At 40.4% G+C, this 25,109-nt stretch overlaps 1 protein-coding gene and 1 non-coding gene across 2 annotated transcripts in view; both read left to right on the forward strand.

The window, feature by feature from the left end:
- eys (eyes shut) overlaps positions 1-25,109 on the forward strand; it is a 181,633-nt gene that overhangs the window by 35,567 nt on the left and 120,957 nt on the right. The window contains exons 5-9 of the mRNA XM_068228757.1: positions 1,445-1,558; positions 8,618-8,786; positions 12,172-13,474; positions 14,717-15,030; positions 23,010-23,226. Coding sequence (XP_068084858.1) covers positions 1,445-1,558; positions 8,618-8,786; positions 12,172-13,474; positions 14,717-15,030; positions 23,010-23,226 — 2,117 coding nt within the window. The remainder of the gene's footprint in view (positions 1-1,444; positions 1,559-8,617; positions 8,787-12,171; positions 13,475-14,716; positions 15,031-23,009; positions 23,227-25,109) is intronic.
- Positions 21,314-21,386, forward strand: TRNAL-CAA (transfer RNA leucine (anticodon CAA)). Its single transcript has one exon. It is a non-coding gene; the product is annotated as a tRNA-Leu (tRNA).

A 25,109-nucleotide genomic window follows, 5' to 3' on the forward strand; every position in this document is an offset into this window, starting at 1 on the left:
GAAGGTGACTCGTATAAGAATAAATTAAGACTTTACGGAAAGGAGAAAAAACAGTTACAAAACGTAGTCACCTCAAACCAATATGAAGGGCAGCTCGAGAGGGTACATCATTCTCTATCCCTGATTTACAGTTAAAGATTTTATGAAGTTATTACATAAGCCGGCAGAAGTTACATTTTCAGAAAAGTAGGTTACATAGTTAAAGTTTTGGACCTCTCCCTCGGGTTAAACTGCAGAGCTAGCAAGAAATAAAGATGTTAAGTGGCCATTACCTTGTCGGTGTACCGCTGCCTGATGAACAAGGCACCTCCCGCCTTCTGCTTGACACACACACTAGTTCAGATAACGATCAATTGGCCAGGAGACGAGAAAATCCACAGTTTATAAACCCTCGGGGAAAGTTCGAGATCTTTCACGAATAAACAAGACTCACCCACAGAATTTTATTGGTTAAATTCAAAAGTGACACTCAGAATTGAGGAAGAAGCCTGTGATAGGCGGAAAATTAATTACAGAAATTTGGGATTGGCTAGATTCAAAACTGGTGGAAAGAAAAGATCAATATTGCCAACCCAAAAATAAATGAACATCATTTAGTAAAAAAACTTATGAATACAAAACTTCTTCAAAACAAAGGTTCTTTCACTTCGCACCAGGGTGCATGATCATAGTTTTTCAGCAGTGACATCTATGGAAGAATGTCCAGACTTCTTGATGAAGGGCAAACAAAGCAAGTAGAAATTCACACAGTACAGGAAACTTCAAAATAACAAAATTTCATCAGATTTCTATAGTGACATCTTCTGAGTAAAGGTTTAAGTAGGTCTAGTTTCAAGTTCACGGTTCCTCCAGTAGAGGAGTTCTTTTAAGCGCAAGATTTAAATGTGCAGCGTAGAGGTGTACCTTCCGGTACATAACATTTACCACTTTCATACCAGGCAGATGTTGGGGCCATGGTTGCTTCCTTCCCAGTCTTTATAACGTCATTAGTGTAAGACTTCACTTAGTCTCTGTGATGTAAAACCAATAGCAAATTAATAATCATAATATGACTTCAGATACCATCTGAAGGGGCATCATCTAAGTGTCCTGTTTACCAGTTTTGCCTAGTAATTAAAGCAAAATTATGCTGGACATTTCCTATGGCTGCTGACTCCGAGGAATGCACCACCTGAGGTCTTCAACATGCCAACAACAATGACCTGGAGACCATCCCTTGACTTCGGTCAAGAACTTGGGAACCTGCATCCACTGAGCCAGCTGCTTTGCACTTGTTACAATATATTTTGGTTTCCAAAGAGTATGAATGTATTCAGAACATTCAAACACTCACCAGTTTGCCCGCTGCAATCATTCCACTCTATTCTATGTTGGTGATTTATTCAGATCAAACTTAATGAACTCATAATTCATCCTAAAGCTATGATGTATTAATGTGTTCCAGGCTGGTCTGGGAAGCTGTGTGAGGTGCCGGTAGACGAGTGCTCTTCCTCTCCCTGTCAGAACGGAGCTGTCTGTGTTGACAGAGATGCAGACTATGCTTGCGCTTGCCTTTTTGGTAAACACTTGTGATACTTCTTTTTCTAGATGTAATTTACATATACTGAGAGAGCTGCTTTGGCACGGTGAACATTCTTGATAGTAGAACATTGTTACACTGTTGCAACTTCACATCAGTATTATTTAATACAACAAAATCATAGATATGTTGGTCCATTGTTTTGAACATTCAGAAAAAAAAGCCTATCTGACGGTTGTAATTCACGTTCCCGGAAACTACGTTTTTCCGCATTATCCGTTCAAATTACGTGGTCCCGCGAGCATCCTAATTAAATCATGTTGTAAAAATCCCGCATTATCCGTTCCTCGAATAAACGATTTCCCGTATCAACCGCTTAGAAATTTCAGTCCCATCAACGCTAAATCCTCGATCATGCATTTTTCAAGAAACTGTATCTCACGAAAGGACGTCTACGGCATATTTGCGGATCTTGGTGTTAACGTCCAGTCAGAGTGGTAATTTGAGGAAGCGGAAAAGCGATCGCCGGTGAACTTGCATAAGGGACCATCTTAGCATCGCATTCGGGTGGTAGGCCTATTGTTTAGAGAATCGAAATCATAAAGCAGAGAGTGTCCACAACAATTCGAAGGAGACAGAGCACATTTTGATAGCTCTGCTTGAAGACGGAACAAGTTTCGTCAAATGTTCGTACTTGCAAAGCGTCTACATTATATCCAGGGTTAGATGTTTACTTTCTTTCTTTCTTTTTTTTCCTTTTTTTTTTTTCCCTCTAGGGACGTATCGCCGAACACATTTTTGACACTTCCCTCGGGGCACTGTATAGTCACTGAGCTTTCAGGCAGCTCCTTCTTAAGTACCGTAACACAAATTTCGTATTTTAATATTATCGTATACGCTTAGACCAGAATAGATGTTGCACCTTACATACATAAAGCCATGGGAGGTTTTGGGATTGCCTATTACTGTTTTGGTCCTAATGTTAAGACTAGGAATTTCACGTTGTGTTAAAATGCTAAAACCGCAGTCGTTTATTTGCGCACGTTACATGTAAAAACCTTTGCATCATTTCGCATTCGTACCGACTTGGACAGCGAGCGCGTTTTCCAGCTGAGCTCAAGGTCGCGAATAACAGTAAATTTGGAAGTTTTGATGATATTTTTTCTCTTTCCAATTTAATCGTGATTAGTGATGGACATAATTGAATATAATGCATTCGAAAACTTGAAAATCAATATTTATATTCAAAACAATATTCTCGAGTTCAACATAACCTCTAAGAGTCGATGTAGGCCGTAGGCCTAATTTGCGCGGTACAAGATTTCCACAAACTGATTACGAACAGTATACCGGTGACCAAATTACAATGGAAGATTTAAAGAAAAAGGGATTTTGCCATCATGTTGGGCGCTTTGGTATCTAATGTGCTTTATTTTATTAGATTAGAGAATTAAAAAATACTTGTGGTTGATTGTTTGGCTTGATGTTATTAGGTTTTTCGAACAGTTTGACCGATCAAAGTTGCTGAACTGAAGATTGTTTTCAGAGGAAACCGACAAAGTTTCCCCGGTAGAACTGAATGTAAAGTTTCGAGACTTTTAAGTCGCGTACCGGTAATTAATGTTTGAAGCTGGCCCCACGGTCAAACTTGCCTGCCTCTCACTCGGACGACCCAGGTTCGATTCCCGGCCAGGTCAGGCATTTTTACCTGGATATGAGGGCTGGCTCCAGGTTCACTCATTCTACGATTACCTTTAATTGAGGGGCTATCTAATGGTGAGATGGCGACCCCGATCTAGGGAGCCAGGAATAACGGCCGAGAGGGTTCGTCACACTGACCATGCGCCACCTCGTAATCTGCAGGCATTCGGACCGAGTAGCGGTCGCTTGGTAGGCGGAAGGCCCATTGGGGCTGTAGTTTGGTTTGGTTTAGGGCTGTTTGTAAGATTTTAATTTTTTTTTTTTTTTTGGTGATGTTTAGCCAAATTGTTCATGGTTCATTAATTCCCAGATTATCCGTTTTCCCGTGTTGTACGTTTTTTTTCGGTGGTCCCTCCAAAAACAGAGAATCAAGGTTCCACTGTATTTAATGAATTAAATTATTATGTTTTTGTTTTTTATTTACTATTTTGCTTTACGTCGCAGCGACACACATAGGTCTTATGGTAACGATGGGACCGGAAAGGGCTAGGAGTGGGAAGGAAGTGGCCATGGACTTATTTAAGGTACAGCCCCAGCATTTGCCTGGTGTGAAAATGGGAAACCATCTTCAACACTACCGGCAGTACGGTTTGAACACACTATCTCCCGAATACTGGATACTGGCCGCACTTAAGCGACTGCAGCTATTGAGCTCAGTTATTATCTTTGTGAGGCGCCCAGAAATCCAACAGTAACCAGTTCAGTGGACCAGTGTGGGGTAAAAATGTCAACTCCAGAACTATACGGAAACGGTCTTTTTAATTGTTCCAGATTTCGACCATTGCACAATTAAATTAGGGGCTTTAAACATACCCTACTTGGTGCCTTTGATTCCTGCAGCACAATAAATAGACAGGGAAGGAGATGTCGTATGCATGATACAATTGGCATAATTGTGAATGAATGTGTCTGTGCACTTTGTGATTGTGTAACACCACATCTTCTTACCACGGCGGGCAAGTGTTTTCCCGGAATGCGTTTCTTTATTGATGCCAGAGTGATCTGCATTACACACAATGCCAGCACCATACTTCTGTATAAGCAGCATTGTCTCTTCTCTCCATGAATGCAGTATGTTGTTAGGAGTTTAATCTTCTTCTTCTTTTTGTATGACAAACTGCATAATTTTTCATGATCCTATGTGAAAATGTTGCTTGAAATTCCATACCCATGTTGCACTTGCTGATAGAGATAAATCAAGTGACTTGGCTTCTTAACGGGCCCATTTTTGCTAGTTCATATCATGTACTAACAGGTTGTTTGCACGAACTTTCATAAATTTCTTAAACACCAACTCGTACAAATGCTTATATTTATCTGTGACTGTTAAACCAGAAGATGGCTTGCCTATGGAATCTGCTTTTGCAATATCTTCCTTAAAACAGTACAACTGCGTCTCATGCTTCAATCGAGGATATCTGTTTTTCATAGAGTTCCATGATAAGTGAGGAAATGTTTGCTTTGGCTTCCACTTCTTTGCACCCAACCATGTGTTTATAACCTTTCCTTTTTCTTCCAATAACCATTCTACTCTGTTTTTCCTTGTTCTGTGGACCTTCTGATGTTGATTCCTGTGTTGATGAAGGTGAAGTAGATTCTTCTGATGGAGATTCGTATTCGTCGGGCACTAACACTGTTTCAGATACTGGTTCGCATTCATTAATATCTGTAGTCTGCGTATATATTATTTCTCTATCAGACTCTGAATATCTACTAAATGCTGAACTTTGTCTCATTTTCTTTAGTTAAAACGGAGAGCTGGAAATTCTTTTCTTTAAAGTGATTGTATAATGCATTCACTAGATTAAGAAGGTAGAAGCTTACTTCGGAAAGACCCATACACAACTCACGGTGCCAGGTTCTCTCTCACCCCCTTCCCCTTGCATTGCACCAGAAGTTCAAACAAACTTCACTCCAACGACCCTCATCCGCACATCTTTACCACCCTGTAACTAGTAGATATATGCACGATAGGATGTAATGTTTAAGGGTTTTAAATATCTCTGTGTGCTCTTTCGGATAGTATATAAATTGGTTTAGGGTATTCTTAACATTGAGTGATGGTCCCTTATAAGTGTTTTGCAGATATAACGCCCATTAGTGGCCCATCTGTGGCCTTTATTACATCTCGCATTCTGCTGAGTAGACTGTCCCTTGGGGTATCGTTCTCTATATGCGATTTTTTATTTTGCAAAATAAAAATATGACACGAGAACACGTTTACTAATTTCTAAACAACTTTATTGTCACTACAAAACTTATCCTAGTCTCGTCAATCTCTTGTTTTTAAACACCACTGGCTTAAGATTATTATTTCTGCCAGATAAAAACAATCGCTCCTCTAAAACAATCTACAAAGAATATATACATGTTTCACACCAGAGACCTAATGGTGATGTTACTTGATGCCATACTGGAAGTCTTTGCGTCTAGTACGTCCGTTGCTATGTTAAGCCAGATAAGCATATGGATGTTATACATCCAGGGACACGAAACATTAATATATGAACATAATACTTTCGACTCATTGTAAAACTTCAAACTACGATTATTGAAGGTTTTATCATAATTACGATATCTGTCCTACGACAGGGGACTGCACTATTGCGAGTGTGATGTAATAATATTCTCATTGGCTTTGCATCCCACCAGCTACTTTTATGGTTTTTGGAGATGCCAAGGTTTTTTTAATTTCATGTGGCTATTTCTAGCCAAGTGCAGCACTTGTAAGGCAGACCCTCCGATGAGGATGGGCAGCATCTGCCATGTGTAGGTAACTGCGTGTTATTGTGGTGGAGGATAGTGTTGTGTGGTGTGTGAGTTGCAGGGATGTTGGGGATAGCAAAAACACCCAGTCCCCAGGCCATTGGAATTAACCAACGATGGTTAAAATCCCCGACCCGGCCGGGAATCGAACCCGGGACCCTCTGAACCAAAGGCCAGTACGCTGACCATTCAGCCAACGAGTCAACGAGATGCCAAGGTAACAGAACTTTGTTGTGCCAGTCAATCTACCAACATGAGACTGACATAGTCCAGCACCTTCAAATATCAACAGACCCGCCAACTTGATCTCAGAAGGGCAGCGCTCTCTGCTGAGCAAAACATGATGTGGTTGTTGGAGTCACCATTGTAGCTCACCCCAGAGGTATTTGAAAAGACTGAGGTCGGGGCTCTGGGTTGGCCAGTCCTTTTCCAGAATCTTATTGTCCACAAATCCCGGCATATGATAGCTGACTGGCGTACCTAGTGGCTTCTCACCAAGGCGGCCACGATTTCAATCCTCACCAATGCATGTGGAATTTTGGAAATTATTTATACCGACCAACTGACAGACCGACCGACCGACCTAATTGCATTTAGGGCAGTCGCCCAGGTGGCAGATTCCCTGCCTGTTTTTACCTAGTCTTTTCTTAAATAATTGCAAAGAAATTGATTGAACATCTCCCCTGGCAAATTATTCCAATCCCTAACTCCCCTTCCTATACACAAATATTTGCCCCAGTTTGTCCTCTTGAATTCCAACTTTATCTTCATATTGTCTCTGTGGTTCAGATTCCATACGTATTGAATTAGGAGTGTGGCCGTGTGTTGGTTAGAAGGAGTCCAGGTGAATGCCATTATGACCAGCATTCCCGGGGGTGTTTTCCAACAGGATAATGCACACCCCCATGCCGCTGTTGTAACCCAATGTGCTCTATAGAGTGTCAACACGTTGCCTTGAACTGTTCGATCCCCGATCTGTCCTCAGTCGAGCACATATGGGACATGATTGGACGACAACTCCAGCGTCATGCACAACCGGCATTAACCATCTCTATATTGACTGACCAAGTGCAACAGGCATGGAACTCCATACCACAAGCTGACACCTGGCACCTCTACGACACAATGCATGCACGTTTCCATGCCTGCATTCAACTGTTAAGCGATTACACTGGTTATTAATGGACCAGCATGCCATATTTGCAATGGCTTTTCTCATGCGGATATTAACCTGTATTCTTGTACGTTTAATCAATTAAATATGTTTCCTCAAGAAATATATAGCCAAAATTTCCGTATTCTACATTCCTTATTTCATGGTGTTTGGATATTTTTTCTGCCAATGTATTATATAAGGTGCAATGAAGAAATTGGTATGTAATAACAAATTAAATTAGGCCTATTAATACAGTATAACTTTTATATTTGGTTTATGTAAGTCAAATAAGCCAAGTTTACTGAATGTTATGGTCTTGACACATGTTTTCTGGCATTTTTCATAAGTACAGAATGTCGACATTCAAAAATATCAATATTTAACTTGTTGATACTTCCCATCATTCTTTGTATTGGACTATGGAAGGTTCTATGCCAGTTGCTTTCAGAAGTCTGATTGAGTCTTGTGGGTCCAGGAGGAACATGGATGTTGACTATCTTCAGTAATTCAGAGCTTTTTATTTTTGAGTTGTCTATGAGTGAAGATAATACGGTGAAACTTCATTAATACGTTTTCTTGCTTAGCACATCGTAAATTCGAAGTCCTGATTCTCATCATATTAAATCTATATAAAAATAGCTTGCTTATCGTGTCATGAATTTTTGCTATTACCGCTTAGTAGATCACATTTTTCCTAGCATTGAAAATGTTATTTGCCATCCCTTGTAAAACAAACGTGGTTTCCAGCTCACATAAGAGCTGTCACCACAATTCTGTGATTACTTAAAAGGGCCTTAAAAACCAGAACTTCAGAGGATAAGTTGCACCTTCGGGGAGCTAGCCGTTAGCCTCAGGAATGTTTTAGCAGCGAAATTGCTGAATAACACAGCGAGCCTATTTGTGCTTGTATTTTGCATTCCATTCAGAAGTTAGAAATTTATTTTGTGTTGAGTGGTACAGTGAAGTGATTTGTCATGTGATACAATAGCGTATATGTGAATTAGGAACATGATCTTGTGAAATTGACTAGCGTGGTGCATATTTTTCTTGTGATAGCCTAGTTATGTATATGGAAAAAGTCATGAAATTCCTTACTAATGAAGACAAAATTAAAATCTGTCAGAAAGTGGACTGGCGTCCGCATCTCAAAGCGTGCAGAGTTCGCAAATGTTGAACTCGCACCTTTGAGTTTCGACCCGATAACTCAAGTTGGTCGAAGTTTATTAAAAATGGCAGCCAAAGTTAGTCCTCCCGGTCACACATAGTCGAGTGTAACCTCCAATTCATTGTCTAAGAGTGTGACAGAAAATACCTAATGTTTAAGAATTCACTGCTCCAAAATTTGTTGTAGAAAGAGTGTGATCTGCAACAATACTTTGATATTTTAATCAGCTGCTGTGCAAATGTTTTCATATTTGTTATCTCATGTTTTTTACACCTTATAATACTTTGCTCTTATCTAAAACTTGTTTCAGGCTTTACAGGTAGGAACTGTGAAGTGAAGTTGCATCAGTGTGAGCCAAGTCCTTGCGAGAACGATGCGCTTTGTCTTGTGGAGGCTGGGACCACCGTGTGTTATTGTGTTCCAGACTTCCACGGCAATCGTTGTCAGTTTCAGTATGATGAGTGCCAGCTAGGTCCAAGGTATAGTAAATACAAGTATTTTAAAATTGTAAAATTGTGGACGTCATTAGATGGCTGTTTACTGTCAAACAAGTAGTATAGAATGCCGTTCAGTTTATATCTGACCAAATTTCAAGGGAACTCAACTTGCCACCGCCATTGGCCGTGTTCTGTTGGACCCCCAGGACTGTAGACTATTGCCTGTCATTGAATTTTGCAGTGAAACAAACTTTGGTGGAGCATAGACATGGAAATTCTGCCCTTTTTCTGCCTGCAAGCTTTCCATAGACCATCCAGGATGTACGGATTGCTGTGTTGGTCGAACAGTTCAACAGTTCAAGTGTGCATAAATCCATCTGACTGGCATTGGGGCTCTTCAAAGAAATGTCTTGATATGGAATTACATGAATTCCTAATTCCTTTACCATTTCCTGATAGAAATGCAGATATGTTCTGGCAGTATGACCTGAGGCCTTGTCCATATGGATCTGCACCTGGTTTGCGTGCCTTCCATACAATTCTGGGATGTGTATCTGATCAATAGGTGTCATAATGGATTCCTGGAAGTATCTTGCATTCACTTTCATGTTTTCTTCAACCTTGCATGTTGCTTCTACATAACCGAGTCCTTTGACAACCATAAACTTGCTGCACCCCTTGGCACCAAGGTCACCCGAATGCAACTACTACCATTAAGATGGACGTATGGTTCATCCACTGTGACACTGCCAGATGCTTTTCATACAGTTTCTGCAGTTCTAGATCACATGAACCTGACACACCAGCGAAACACATATTGTGACCGCAGTAAACCCGATACTTGCTATAAGCTGCACAGTGTGCCGTGCAAAACCGTAGCTTACTTGGTAAAGGCATGGCGGAGAGGGCTTATGTGTGAGGTGGCAGTTCGAGTCTGGGGCAAAGATTCTATATTTTTGAAATATTTGTTTAATACGTGCTGCTCGTGATGTAAGTTCAATAACCGTTTTCATGCAAATTGTGTGTGAATGTGTTTGTGGCCCTAAGATTGGCCGATTAGTAAGCAGACTGTTGCAGACACATACAGACCAGAAATAATAGGAACACAACTGCCCTGACAATGTTTTATCGCAGCAAATGCTTGATGTGATGACCGTTTTGGTTTATGAACATTCGGGCCCAGTGTCCAATAGATCGTCTTGTGCGCTGAAGCATTCCAGGTACAATTGCTCGGCTGGCGTCCATGATCGGTTGCCGGAGCTGGTGGGGTTTTCCGGTGCTGGATTGTAAACGACGTTCCCTAAATGTCCCTACAAGAAGAAGTCTAACGGTGTTAAAACCGGTGATCTATCGGACCAAGAAACAGGGCCTCCTTGTCCTATCCATTTCCCTGGCAGTTCCTCGTTCAGATGGTTACGAATGGGTAAAGTTGAATGTGGCGAAGTTCCATCCTGTTGCAACCACATCGTCAAACGATCGTGCAAGGGCACATCCTCCAGCAGCAGTGCGAGTTCCTGTTGCAGAAAGTGCAGGTAGCGAGGGCCCGTCCAATGGCCCTCAAAGAAATGAGTTCCAATCAGGCGATCCCCCAAGATTCCGCAACAAACATTTGCTCCCCATCGTACTTGATGGGTCGCCTGTCACAACCAGTGAGGATTGTTCGGATTGTCCTTGCTCAAATACACGAGCTTTGTGTCGGTAGATTTACTGGCACACAAAAGAACTCCTGTGGGACAAAATTCTGACAGCTGGGCATCTCGGAAAACCATCAAAGAAGTAGTTACTGGGACATAAAAGGAATAACATTATTATTGTTATATCTTTAAGATTAAGAAAATGACAAGCAGTGATTAGGGTAAACACAATGACAAGTCACATTGGAAAGAGGAGAAACAGAAAGACAAGGACAGTCTCCGTATCTTCTTACGCTGTCTTCGAATAAGTCGTCGTTCATGTCATTTCTTCTTAGCCATGGATGAGCTCGTTTCTGCTTTCAATCTTCTCGACACAAGCAGTAAGTGTGGGATGAGAAGAAAGTCAGATAAACCCATGAAAGGGAAAGATGCAAAGAGATGAGGATGAATACGTGGGGTTGAGGAGAACACAGCAGTGTATGGAGATGCTTGTCTTTCTATTCCTCTCTGTTCTCACACTGACCTTTCTGTATCTTATTAAGTGTTCCTTTCAATGTATTTGTCTTTCTATGAATGGCTTTTACTGGTGAAGTGTAGATAAACCTCTGATTATTAACTTTGCAAGAAATCTATGAAGGGGTGTCAGAAAATAACCAGAATGAATTTTTTGTGTTTCAATAATTCCACCCTAGGGTTTGCAGGTGGTAGTACTTGAGTGATACACTTGTCTCAGGGGGGAGCTGTGGAAGGGGGCCGTGTTCGCTGCACCCAACATGGATTTCTAATAGCAGCAAACTTACAGAGAGGACACAATTTTCTGAGTGGTACAAACGCTTTAAGGAGGGTAAAGCTGCTCCATGCCCCGGAATATCCTCATCTTCGAAAACTGACATCAGTGTGAACACAACCGATGTCATGTTGCAGAAAGACTACCGTTTAATCATCGAACAGATTGCTGGAATGATCTCCTACACTTCAGCCAAAGACATCATACGCAATGTTTTTGGACAGCGTCATCACATGTGACGAGTCCTGGCTCCATCATTATGACCTGGAGACAAAACAGCAAAGTCCCCAATGGAAACATCCTTCCAGTCCAAGACCTAAAAAGGTCAAAGTTCAGGCGATTGCAGGGAAGGTCATGCACCTTGTCTTTTTTGTTGATAAGCAGGGTATTGTGTACGATCATGTAGTGAAAAAGCAATGCACTGTGAAGTGTTAAAGGGGCCACTGAAAAAGAAAAACTGCAGAAAAAAGAACAAACTTTGCTCATTACAAGATATTAGAATCATTCTGTGTTGACGGTTTTCACTTTACAAAGGTAAAATTTGCTCAAAGAGGACAACGTACCTGCGCATTGGACAATCAAGACACAAGACATTGAGGTGATGCCACATCCACCACACCCAGCACCATGAGACTTCTATCTATTTCCTGCAGTGAAAAAGGAACTTCAGGGTCGTCATTTTCAAATTGATCAAGAAGTAAACAGTGCAGTTCGGAGTGTAGGGCTTCGGGGAATGCTCTGAACAGTGTCTGAGAGAGAATACTTTGAAGATCTGTGGGTGAATTTAAATAAAGGTAGCCAGTGTTTTCATGTAATAAAATCATTGTGGTTATTTTTTGACCCCCCCTCGTATGATAATATGTTTCTTTCTTTTGGCCATGCTTATATTCAGGGACTTTAATATGTTTTGTGTCAGGAAGTGCACTTTTAAATAAATGAAATCAGGATACAGTATTACTATGTATTTCAAGAAATGTATTACATCTTTCTCTTTCTGCTCATACAGATGTATGAATGGAGGTACCTGCTTGGATGGAGTGGACAATTTCACGTGCTCATGCCCGCCTAACCTGACGGGTCCAATCTGTGAATGTCTGATTGTGGGCCCAGGACAGTTCAATTGCTCCTACACAATTATAGAGATTCCGTCAACAACCAAGCTGCCACCATTGTCTGTGCCTTCATTACCGTCCACGGATGTACCGAGTACCTCTTCCCAAGTGCCTTTACCAGAAACTACTGTCACAGAATTTCCATACTTTTATACAAGTACTCAGATGTTTACTGGAATCACTTCTACTCTCTCAAGTGAAGTCCTTGAACCAAGGGAAGAAACAAGTGTTTTCACGTTTCCAGATACTTCATCAATTTTAAGTGAGCCAGTGTCTTCCACTAGTTCTGTTGCTGGGGCTGGTACTACAGAAACCTTGGAGGAAACTTCGTATCGAACTGAACTTCCATTTTCTACCGAGACAGTGTCTACAGCGGTCACTAAATTTGTGGTTCCTGATGAACAGACTTCATTATTTGAATATTCCTCCCCTACGTCTAGTGAAGGATATGAAACAACTGAGAAACAAGATGTTTACTCTGAAACACCATTTTCAGAAGAAACATTAGGAACAACATTTTCATTCATGCAAACTCCTGGTTCATCACCCACTGTGTTCCCATTTACATTTTTTACATTTTTTCCTGAAGAAATTACGACCATGCAGACCACGAAGGAAGTCACGACAGTGTACAGTTCTGAAACAGAAACTTCTGAGAGACCCACTTCTCTTCACACAAGCACTGTTGTTACAAAAGAAGAAACCACCTCAGAGCCATCGTGGGTCATTACTGAAGAAAGTACTTCTTCTCTTCTACCTCCCTCTACAACAACTGTTGTTCCTGTGGGAATAACAACAGAAGAAGAAATAGTAACAACTCCAGAAATCACTACCTTAATGACAACTGAAGAACAACCTGACAGGCCAACAATCATTCCAGAAGAGACAACTGTATTTGAAGTAACCTTACCAGAGGTCTCTAGTGTTGTGACTTCTGAAACAAGCAAAGAGATTCCAAAAGCTACGGAAGAATCATCCGAAGTGAGTGAAGTGACGACAGTGAGTGAAGTGACGGTTTCACCAACAGTTTTGAGTACGGTAGTGGAAACTGTAAGCACTCTAACAACAGAGACCAGTACTTCCTTTGAGTTTACCACAACATCAGAGCCTCCTACTCCAACCACTGAGATACCAGACTGCAGTTTGTTCCCTTGCCTTAATGGAGGAACATGCATCTATACACTTCAAGGACCGAGGGTGAGTTAATTTCATGCTATGTTCCGAACTGCTAAAAAGGGGCATTCTCCTTTTTCTCTAATATTTTGGTATACATTATTCATGTACAGTATTACGAATATGAGCCTAGAACGTTTGTTCTTTCCTTCTGCTTTTTTTGTACCCCAATTATCTGGAGTCAGGACTAACGTGGCTAGATCCCTTCCTGATGCAATGAAAATATCAGAATATCAAGTATTAAGTATCAAGACCTAAATGTCCTAGCCTGATTGAGCTCGTTGGCTGAGTGGGCAGCACCCTGGTTTCAGTTCAAGCAGTGTTTGGCTAATTTCTCCAGCTTGGGGCTCAATACCCACATCACACTACCAATAAACACAGAAATATTCACTGAGTGGTCAAAATTCATGCCAAAGGATGTCCCATTAGATCATATATGCTGGTGATCACCCCACGTTCAAAGTCGGTTAACTCGCAATGTGTTGCCATCTTCACGATGCTGGTGTCTTTGACAGACTGCTCAGATTTACCGCAGCTAGCTCAGGGGTCGTACACGACATATTTTCTTCCAATCCCATTCAGTGAAAAATCATTTATGATTTGTATGTCTGAGGGGCAGATTTGCTGTCTAAATATCTTCATCCGATGGATCCTGAAAATGAAATAAATTGAGGGATTCAGGGTGAAGTCCTGCATTCTTTGTATTACCAAGAAAATAGGAACAGCATTAGGTCAAGCAATTCAGACTAACTTTAACAGAAAGCAATTTAACATTAATTTGCACCATGTTGGATGCTTCTTCATGTATCATTGCGAACTGGTGGGGTTCCTGCATCTAATTAGGTGATCTCATTGTATCAACTTAGAATAAGTATAGTGTATTTTCAATTGTTGCAAAATTTGAAACTGATAACTTCAGTAGTTTTCAGAATAAATTATTTAGTGAAGGTACTCCACAACTATACCTGACAAGCAAATTATTATTACTCTAGGTTTCATCAGACAGTGAGTCAAAGATAGTCCGTGGGAAAGGATTAATTAATGCCACAGCCGCCTCCTTCCCATTCCTAGCACTCTCCTATCCCATCATCGCCGTAAGACCTATCTGTGTCGGTGCAATGTAAAGCAAATTGCAAAAAAAAAAAAACCTTTTGATCAGGTAGTATAGAGTGCATGATTGTTGAGGTCTGATATTGTAATGCTCTGAGCTTGTGCCTAGTTTCATTCTTCAGTTTGCTAGTGTGTGTATTATGTTCCATGTTACAGTGCTTATGCAAGTTCCACTGGAGTGGACCTCGCTGCGAGGAACATACAGGCATCAACGTAGCTGCATTTACCGGCCATTCCTACTTGACCCACCGTCTCATGAACGTGTCGGGGGCCCACGTAGAAGTGACAGCACGCACCCTGGCTCCCACTGGTATTCTTCTATACGCGCAGCTCAGTTCCAATCGCTATATGTGTCTCTATTTAGAAGAAGGGTTGCTCAACTTCCAGTTCTCCTGCGGTGTGCAGACCATGCTCTTCACCGAGGTCCAGCTGCGAGTCAACAATGGATATGACCTCACCATCCAAACTACGTGAGCACTTAATATTACAGACTATGAATCTCATGTTAAATCTGTATTGACGGTTGAACTTCTTACAAAACTGTACAAAACTATTTTAATCCTACTATCAATACTGTAATATTTTTACATCCAATTAAGATGAAACTTCACACATAAATAGACATGTTTTGACCCGGCATTGGGTCATCAGTAATACATGTATATTGAATTAAAAAACATCAGAACACACAAAATGAAATGTTAGTTAAAAAGTTTTAAAAAGCGTGATCAAAGTTAAAAAAACTGTGACATTTTGATTGTTAAAATAGTCTTGAGCTGAAGGTCTTTCTGTTTGAATGTATTTGTTGTCCCTTGGTGTGGTTCAACTAGTATCTATTGGCTTAGTTGTTGTGTTCCAACATGGGCTGTTATACATAAGCATTATTGAAGTTGAACTGTCTAATTCTTAGTGTGTAAAATGGATAATACAAATCGAATTAAAGTTGGAAAATGGTGACTAACAGGAACAACAATTTAGATTAAATTGTGAAGAACGAAATTAACTTACGTTACGTGGTCCGCTTGGATCACCCGTGTTCTCTGACTATGGATTCCAGTCTCTCGACTGACTTGCTCCCGCAGTCGAGACACAAGACGTGTTGCTACAAGGAAGTGAAGTGAGGAAATGGGGCGGGGCTTGCGGGAGAGTGGTGGTGGTGACTGAAACCGAGTGAGTTCTTATGTTCCTGTTTTTTTACTACAAATGATCAGAATAAAAGTTTCTCATATTACATTCTTTTTTTCATTTACCTCATTTAAATTGAGGGCTGGGTTCTTATATTGATCCATACTGATGTAAAAATTCTCTAAAATGTTGAGTAGTGGACCTTTTTGTTCACGGTGTAGAATTTTTATATCTTGATCTATTGTAGTATAATTGTGAAAACCTACAACCTGTTTTTCCAGTCAATGACCGGGTCAGGAGTGAGGATATGAATTGTGCCGGCTGCCGAGGCCTGTCGCACTCCTCTGGGGCAATGATTAATGACTGACAGATGAAATGAAATGATTGTAGAGAGTGTTGCTGGAATGAAAGATGTCAGGGAAAACCGGAGTACCCGGAGAAAAACCTGTCCCGCCTCCGCTTTGTCCAGCGCAAATCTCACATAGAGTGACCGGGGTATGAACCACGGTATCCAGCGGTGAGAGGCCGGCACGCTGCCACCTGAGCCACGGAGGCTCGTAGTATAATTGTGATTATACTATTCACTATGTAAATGAAGAACAATAACTCGTCTAATTATTTAGACATAACACTATCACGTCATAAGAATAATCACCTGCCATTTAACCTTTACTGGAAACCAACTTACACTGCTAACACGCGAAGGCAAATTGCTCACGCTTAATATTTGAATGAGCTGCTATTTTCCTTTTTCAGTGAATGCTCTTATTTTAATTTTATTTTACTCATGTCAGAAGCATACTTAATCATACAGTTAGAAATAAAGTAATAAACTATTTACAAAAATTAACAGACAAAGGAAATTGACCAAATTTACTGTACATGTAGATGGTGTTTTTCCAAAACTGACCCACACCTAGGGCGTTGTCATCAGCGAGCATTAAATCTTGCTCTGAGCATGAAAATGGGTAGAGAGGACATTGATACATATGGTTCACTGTTTGTTCTTCACCGCAGTCACACTTGCTGTCCTCTGATGTGAATCCCCATAACTTAATTGAGGATTTAGCCCTGCCGACACCAGTTCTTAATCGGATAAGGGACCTCCAAACACTCCAGTCTTCACTGTAGCCAGCCGCAAGTTGTTCACGCGCCTCCACCCATTCTTGTTGCTTAGATTTCCACAAGGAAAGTCTTGCCTTATCTGGTGGTCCTTTCAAGGGCTTTGATGTCCGGAGGAAACTTTCCCTGGATTTCAGCCTAGATTGAGATTGTTGATGACCAAACAGCGGGTGAGCTTCAACGTTCTCAACCTTTAGTCGTTCTTGATCAGCAGCGATTTCTCGACGAATACTTGGAGATGCAATGCCAGCAAGACAGTGTAACTTCTCAACAGAGGTAGGTTTCAGGCATCCTGTGATTAATCTACAAGCTTCATTTAGGGCAGGGTCCACAGTCTTGGTGTGGGATGATCTATACCACACAGGGGATGCGTATTCTTCAGCAGAGTAACACAGAGCCAATGCAGTGGTTCTAAGAACTTGTGCCTTTGCACCCCAGTTTGTACCTCTCAGCTTCCTCAGGATGTTGTTTCTGGCACTGACTTTGTGTTTGATGTTGGAACAGTGTTTTCTGAAAGTGAGGGAGCGGTCCAGCGTTACTCCTAGGTACTTTGGGTGAAAGAATGTTCCAAGAGGGTTCCATTCCAGGAGACATGTAATTTCCTTGATGCCTCTCTGTTTTTGAGGTGGAAAGCACAAAGCAGAGATTTCGATGGATTCGGCTTTAGGTGGTTAGCCTTGTAATATGTGCCTAATTCCTTCAGAGTGCTGTCAAGAGTGAGTTCTACCTCTTCAACTGTTGCACCCTGGCAGGCTAGTGAAAGGTCGCCTGCATATCTGAACCATCTTGTTTTGTTAGGGAGTGGTTGGTAATTGAAATAAATATTAAATAGCAATGGAGTTAGTACACTTTCCTTGCAGCAATCCATTTTTCTGTGATTTCCACCTGCCTCTTTGTCCTTGAAAGTCAACAAAAACCTGCGGTTCTGGCAACAAGGTTGACATCAATCTGGTAAGGTTTGAATCTTTCGTGAGTGTAAAGATCTTCTGAAACAGTATACGGAGGTTCACTGTATCATATGCAGCACTGAGGTCAATGAAAGCTACCCCTGTAATTTGTTGATTTTCAAAACCATCCTCAATGTACTGCGTGAGGTTGAGAACTTGTGCAACAGCATTCTTGCCTGGTCTAAAGCCTGCCTGTTGTGGAATGAGGTTTTCGTTGATAGTCTGGATGTGTCTGTTGAGAATCATCCTTTCTAAAATCTTACATAGGTGGCACAAGAGAGATACTGGTCTGTAGTTCCTGGGGTCTCTGCTGTTCTTTCCAGGCTTCAGAACAGCAATTACACGTACTTTGCTCCACAATTTTGAAATCTTGGACATCTGTAGGCAGTTATTAGAAACCTGTAGCAACCATTCTTTCGTGTTTCTGCCAAAGTTATTTATTTGCTCAAGTCGCACATCATCCAAACCCGCAGCTTCACCTGATTTGCACTTGATTATTGCATTTTCCAACTCAGTGAAATTGAAATGTTGCATGAGCTCAGATGTTTGTTCATCCCTGCCTGCAGGTACTTTCAGCATTGTTCTCCAGGTTTTGGCTTCTTGTTTTATTTTGCCATTCATGAGCAGTTAGTGAGCAATCTGATTGGTTGTAACAGAAGAATGTGTGTTACTCATGGTTGGATCTCTGCTCAGCTTCTTTAGGAGTCTCCAGGCCTTTTGGCTGCTCTGAGTCATATCCAATTCTTCCATTAATTTTGACCAGCTCTCTCTTTTTGATGAGGCTATTAGAGAAGTTAGGGTGTGTGCTGCTTTAATAGTTTCCTCGCCCATTGGGTTCTGTTCGAACAGCTTGTAGTAGTCCTCTAGTTGTGAGACTGCATCCAGATTAAGACCTTCCATGTAACTGGTGTGACATCCACAGGGAATAGATTTACGAGAACTTTTCTTAACAGCCTCAGTGAACTGTTCATATGCTTCAGGAATTGGTTGTCCGACTCGTTGGCTGAATGGTCAGCGTACTGGCCTTCGGTTCAGAGGGTCCCGGGTTCGATTCCCGGCCGGGTCGGGGATTTTAACCTTCATTGGTTAATTCTAATGGCCCGGGGGCTGGGTGTTTGTGCTGTCCCCAACATCCCTGCAACACACACCACACATAACACTATCCTTCACCACAATAACACGCAGTTACCTCCAAATGGCAGATGCCGCCCACCCTCATCGGAGGGTCTGCCTTACAAGGGCTGCACTCGGCTAGAAATAGCCACACGAAATTATTTTATTAGGAACTGGTTTGATGTTTTGGACCATATCATCCAGTACAGCTCTGATAAAAATATAAATATGTACCCTGTTTAACTGCCTTTCAACTAGTACTAACGTAATTACCCAGTAAAAATATTTTCTCAGTATAAAAGAATTAATGAATTTTTTTGCGATATCTGGTAAAATTATGTGAGTTTTTAAAGAGCGCGGGAGGTCATGCATGAACAAATTGCCTCAATGTTTGCATTTTTACATTTCAATGAATAATTTGGTCACAATTCAAGATAAAACTACAGCACCACACTTCACTGAAAGCCACCATAAACTTCGTGAACTTTACTTAAGAAACTTTCTTGGAAATGCAGTCATGTAAGAATGCACTACGCGAGGGGTCGCACGAAGGCAATTTGCTGCGGCAGATGCGAGAGTGAAAGAAAACTTAAACTACTCCGGAACGCAGCAGGCAATACACTGACGATAATCAACGTCAGGTGGAAGAGAGGGAATGGGGGGATGAAATGAGCGCCCTAAGCCCTACAGTGGCTAGCAACATTATTATTAGCAAATATTTAAAAAGTGCGGCAAACTGCCGCGGGTGCGACCTCTCGCATGTTAAACAAAATTCAATAATCCTGAAGTTCACAAAAAAGCTACCTACAATAGCATGTTAGAAAGAGCTTTAAAAATCCCACTCTCAAAGAAAAAATTGAAAAAAGAAATCAAGGCCATCTGTGAAATAGCTTTGAACATCGGATTCAGCACAAAATTTATAAATAAGGTAATCAACAAATATACTAACAAGCCCACAACTACTTTAATGAAAGAGTAAAAACTAAAGAAAAATATGCCACATTCACATTTAGCAATAATAATATACACATAATCACCAACGTCCTAAAAAAACAGAACCTAAAAATTGCTTTCAAAACCAGCAACACTAATGAAGAAATATTATTTAACTCTCACACAGTAAATACACAAATTCTGGGACACATAAATTGGAATATCAGGGATGCGGGTCAAGTTATGTCGGACAAACTGGTAGGAACTTCCTTATAAGATACACAGAACATCGCAATGCTTTAAAATATAATCGCTTCTCTGCCATGAGTAACCATCACAAAGACTATAATCGGATCATAAACAATTTTTTAACTTTCATCATTCTTTTTAAAAACACTTTAACTACCGTAACATTTCATTTTGTGTGTTCCAATGTTTTTTAATTCATTATATATGTCTTACTGAGGATGACCCAATGCCAGGTCGAAACATGTCTATTTATGTGTGAAGTTTTGTCTTAATTGGACGTAAAAATATTAGAGTATTGGATAGGAGGATTAAATTAGTTTTGTACAATTTTGTAAGAAGCACTTAATATGGTCATTTTGTCTGTAAACTTAAAATTTTTGCCTCATACTTAATTTTTATCTCAGGTTAGGTATACACAAGTTGAAAGTAGGTGGAGTTCAAATCGTGTCTCTGTTGTTGTCTGTTTGTTAGTTTGTTTGTTACAACATCATGGGGAAAAAAATGAGCAGACTTTGTTGAATCTTGGCATTTAAGTTTGTGGATAGCCGAGTTGTGCACTGGTGCCGTGCATGGACAGCTGATGAATTGCAGTTCTGCACTACCCTGGATGATCATCTGGGGTGAGGTCCCGTTCTCCAATGTTTTGGAGAGGCACTGCGGTGCATCGCGGTGTGGAGAGCCATCGGGTCATGGCTTGTTGTGATTGAGGGCACAACGGTACATCCTCATGTGTATGGATAGTTGCAATAGAGGCCAGGGTGATAAACATTTCTGTTCTGTACTTAACATCTCTTCAACATGTACTTTGTATGTATAACACAACCTAATAGGTTGAAATAAGAACAAACCATGGCAGATGTGCAGATCTTCTCTACAAGTGGGGACATATATCTCCGCCAGAATGCAGTTATGGTGCTCCCAGACAGACCATATGGCACATAGTGAATGACTGCCCGACACATTACTACAGTGACAACTTCAGTGACTTTGTGGAAGCAGGTCCAGCGGTAATAGACTTTATTAACAACTTGAAAGTCAAAATGTAAATCGTGTAAATACATAATGTTGATATGTACAGCCAACGCTAAATAAATAATAATATGTTGAAAGTCGATTTTGATTACAATGTGGTCGTAAAAATTCAATATTCACTGACTTGGGAAACAACGGGCGACTTGCACACACTCTACGAGGTGATGGCAGTAATACCAGGCCTGTAGCTTAGAAGCGTAGATACTTTCCAATAGAACAAATATGGACCTAGGGCACCATAGCTCAACTGGTAGAGCAACTGATGCAAAATCAGGAGGTTGTGGGTTCAGATCCCACTGGTGTCTGGCTGGCCATTTTTGTTCTGTACTTAACATCTCTTCAACACAAACTATGTACGTATAACACGACCTAATAGGAAGGTCAATTTTGATAATAAAGCAGATAATTAAAGGCCAGTCAGCTTGATATATGATATTCAGGTTACTGTTGGGGTTTGTTCATTGGTCTACGTCAATGAAAATATTTTTGTAAATATTGAGTAAGACACCTTTATTAGCTGTTTGGAGGATGGAAAGATCTTGCTCTATTGAAATGTGATATACAGTAGTTAGAATTCAAGAGGACAAACTGAGGCTAATATTTGTTTATACAAAGAGGAATTACCAATTTACCAATGGAGACATTTGAGAAATTCCCATCTTTTTTAAAACCATTTAAGAAAATAGTAGGTAAACAGTTGATACGAAACTTGCCATCATTGGTGACTGATTGATTCATAACATTCCATCAGCCATCACATAATACTTAGTCCTACATTCATTCAAGGCTCATTCTGACTTTGAAAGCAAGGACTACTGACCCGCTAGGGCTAACATAAAACAAAAAGTCAGAAACTTAAGGTTCTTTGACATAATAGTCCTTCAATTTCCTACTTTAAAAAAAAAGTATAACTAATTTGCTTTAAAGACTTTTAATTTGAATAAGTTCTCATTATTTTTGTTTTTGAGCTACAGTATGTCAGTGTACTCCACATGTCGTGTTAACGTTGCTCCAAAGAATCTAATTATCACACTGAAGGAGCGCTTAAAACGTGGATGAATAAGTACTTTGAATAATTAATATTGATTGGCTGATTGAATGTTAAATTTAATGTATGTTTGTACATCACTGTCACTATGCATGACACTGATATATTAAAAGAGTTTACTAAAAACTGCTTTGGCAAATCCGTTCGTCCATTCTACTGGACCGATTTGCTTCATTTCTGTTTTATTCTGTCCCGAATTACCTGCCGGTGAATCATGAGACATTGATAGGTTTCTGAGTTCAGTCAACTTTGAATAATCATAAAATCAAATCATTAAATGATCACTCCAATAATTGCAGCAGGTTGTTAAGTGACTAAAACATTTGTTAATATTCTGATATAGAGCCTACGTGATTTAGTAATGTCATTGCATGTCAAGCCAAAGAGTATACACTTCCTCTGATCATGGGAGAATACAATTCTCTGACCTTTCCCAGCTTCTGAAGAGACGCAACAGATGGCAGAACGTTCCTAATAACTTACATGTTGCTAAGAGAAAACAATCTACGTACGCACAGATACCAAGTCGAGCAGCCTTCTGTATGACCATTAATACAGCGCAGGGACAAGCTCTTGAAAAAGTGTGTGTCTACTTACCCAAACCAGTATTCAGCCACGGCCAATTGTATGTTGCAGTACCTTGAAAATGTTAAGCTCCAGACATGGCCGAATGGTTAAAGCACAGAGGATATTGTATGGATAGAAGTGTCAGAACTCCATTACAAACCAATGAGTTATTATGCACCAGTATTAAATGTTCATAAAAGTATGAAAAAGGGCAGGCAAAACAATATGACTGCAACAGGCTGCTGTGGAGCAGACGAGTGTACTTTTGCTTGTTTATCTTCACCGACAACAAATATTTGTCTTCACTTTGCAGGCTGGAGCTGATGCCTTATAATGGATCTCGACTGCAGTGTTCTGCGTCTCTACGTATAAATAACACCCTTGCGATGAGCGGGGAGCAGGTGGTTGCCTCGCCACATGTTGGTCGACCTACCTCTTGGCTGCATCTTGGAGGGGTTCCTCCTCACCTCGCACTTCACAGCGATGCTCCAGTCATGATTGGCTTCACTGGATGTATGCACAGCCTTAAGGTATGCAGCAGTTAATAAACTGTAGTAGAATTTGAACTCCAGTAGGGTGAAATTAAAAATGATTTTAGGTGTATTTAACCCAGTGATGTCAAATCTAAATAATGTCTGACCTGACTTAGAAATCATAGAGGTTAGAAGCATACTAACATAAAGAAATCATACAAAATTGACCAATAATGACACTTTTCTGTGTATATTAGTATGAACATGAACTCGCCAGTACTGTTGCCTCAATATGATTACTTACTTTGGTAGACCTCAAAACAATACCTTTAAATGATGATCCACACTCCAAGACCTTTCTCTTCTTTTCCCTCTTCTGTAGCTTTTGATGACTTTCTGTATATTTTCTATTGGGGGAATATGAACGTCTTCTACTTTTTCCATCAGGATTGTTCAGTTATTTTTGTCACATATGTTTTGGTATGCAGTATGACAAACAAAAGATTCATGTATAAAATATTGGCTTCAATCACTGTCATGCAAACGCCGGCAGAGTGTCGCTCTTTACATCACTTTCCACCCTCTCAGTTTCATCACCACTAAAGTCACTCTTCAGAGCCACTTTCTTCATGCGACTACAAGTTCTCAGTGCCGTAATAGCAACTGAGGTCATGAAAAACCACAAATAAACTACTGTTATCAACCAAGACACTTGGGATGTGAGTTAGGTTGGGGAGAGAGTCGTGCTATGTAAATCACCAATATAAGCTGCAACTATGCCACAAAAAAGTGTTGAAATATGCACTTATTTTCATGCTATTAAACACTTGTATGAAATGCAAACATACGATTCCTTTACTAGACTCATGCAATTCACCCACACCAAAACATAAAATCATGATCATGAATAAACACACTCTACCTACAGCTGCGGCTGTTCCACTAATACATAGTTTGTGAGACAGATCAGTGTTCACCGTCAAAACATACGCACGCATCTCCTAGATAAGGCACAGTGTGTTAATCAATACTCATGATAAAACACAAATAGAAAGGTTGTACAAAAACTGTGTAAAAGTCACAAAAATGTGAAGAAACATAGATAAATACACATTCTTCTTTCACTGCACACCTACTTTTCCTGTTCATAATTTGCTTTGCAGTACACTACAACAATCTTCTCCAAGTTTTCTGGTCAAAATCTGTGGTGTTTGTCTGTTAAAATGAGCTTGAATGATCTCTCTACATCTACGGATGTGACACACTCTTTGATGCTCTAACCTTCCCTAGTTTCTGAATAGATGCAACAGATGGCAGAACGTTCCTAATAACTTACATACTGCTAAGGGAAAACACGTAGAGACGGGAAGGTATCGAGTCGACCAGCCTTCTGTATGACCATTAATAAAGCGCAGCTGGTAGTGTACTTACCGAAACCAGTAGTCAGCCACGGCCAACTGTATGTTGTACCTTGGGCAAGATCGTTTGAAAATGTTAAGATCCAGATACGGCCAAATGGTCAAAGCACAGAGAATATTGTATGGAAAGAAGTGTCAGAACTACATTACGAATCAATGTGAAAACACGATACTTGAATTCGAGAGCGAGTGTAGGCGTTAAACATTCTGTCAGTACCTACGATGATGTCATTTGAAGACATCATGATATTTTGTTTGCAGACGGAGTCCAAGGTTTCCTGGGATACCATCCACAGAGCTATACTGCTCTTGAGTGAATCATAGTCTTCAGCGAATCACTATGATGCAACACACTTGTTTCTAACTTCTTGATTTTTCCTTGAAATCTTACCACAGCTGTAAAGTTCATTTAGAAGAAGGCCACTCATTCCAAAAGAGTTCACAGCATTAATTACTTTATATCTTCTTGAAGATTGCTTGTAAAAAATGTTAAAATATGCGTATATATGAACTATTAAACTT

This window comes from Anabrus simplex, chromosome 7 (assembly GCF_040414725.1).
Source record: "Anabrus simplex isolate iqAnaSimp1 chromosome 7, ASM4041472v1, whole genome shotgun sequence".
Taxonomy (NCBI): Eukaryota; Metazoa; Arthropoda; class Insecta; order Orthoptera; family Tettigoniidae; genus Anabrus; species Anabrus simplex.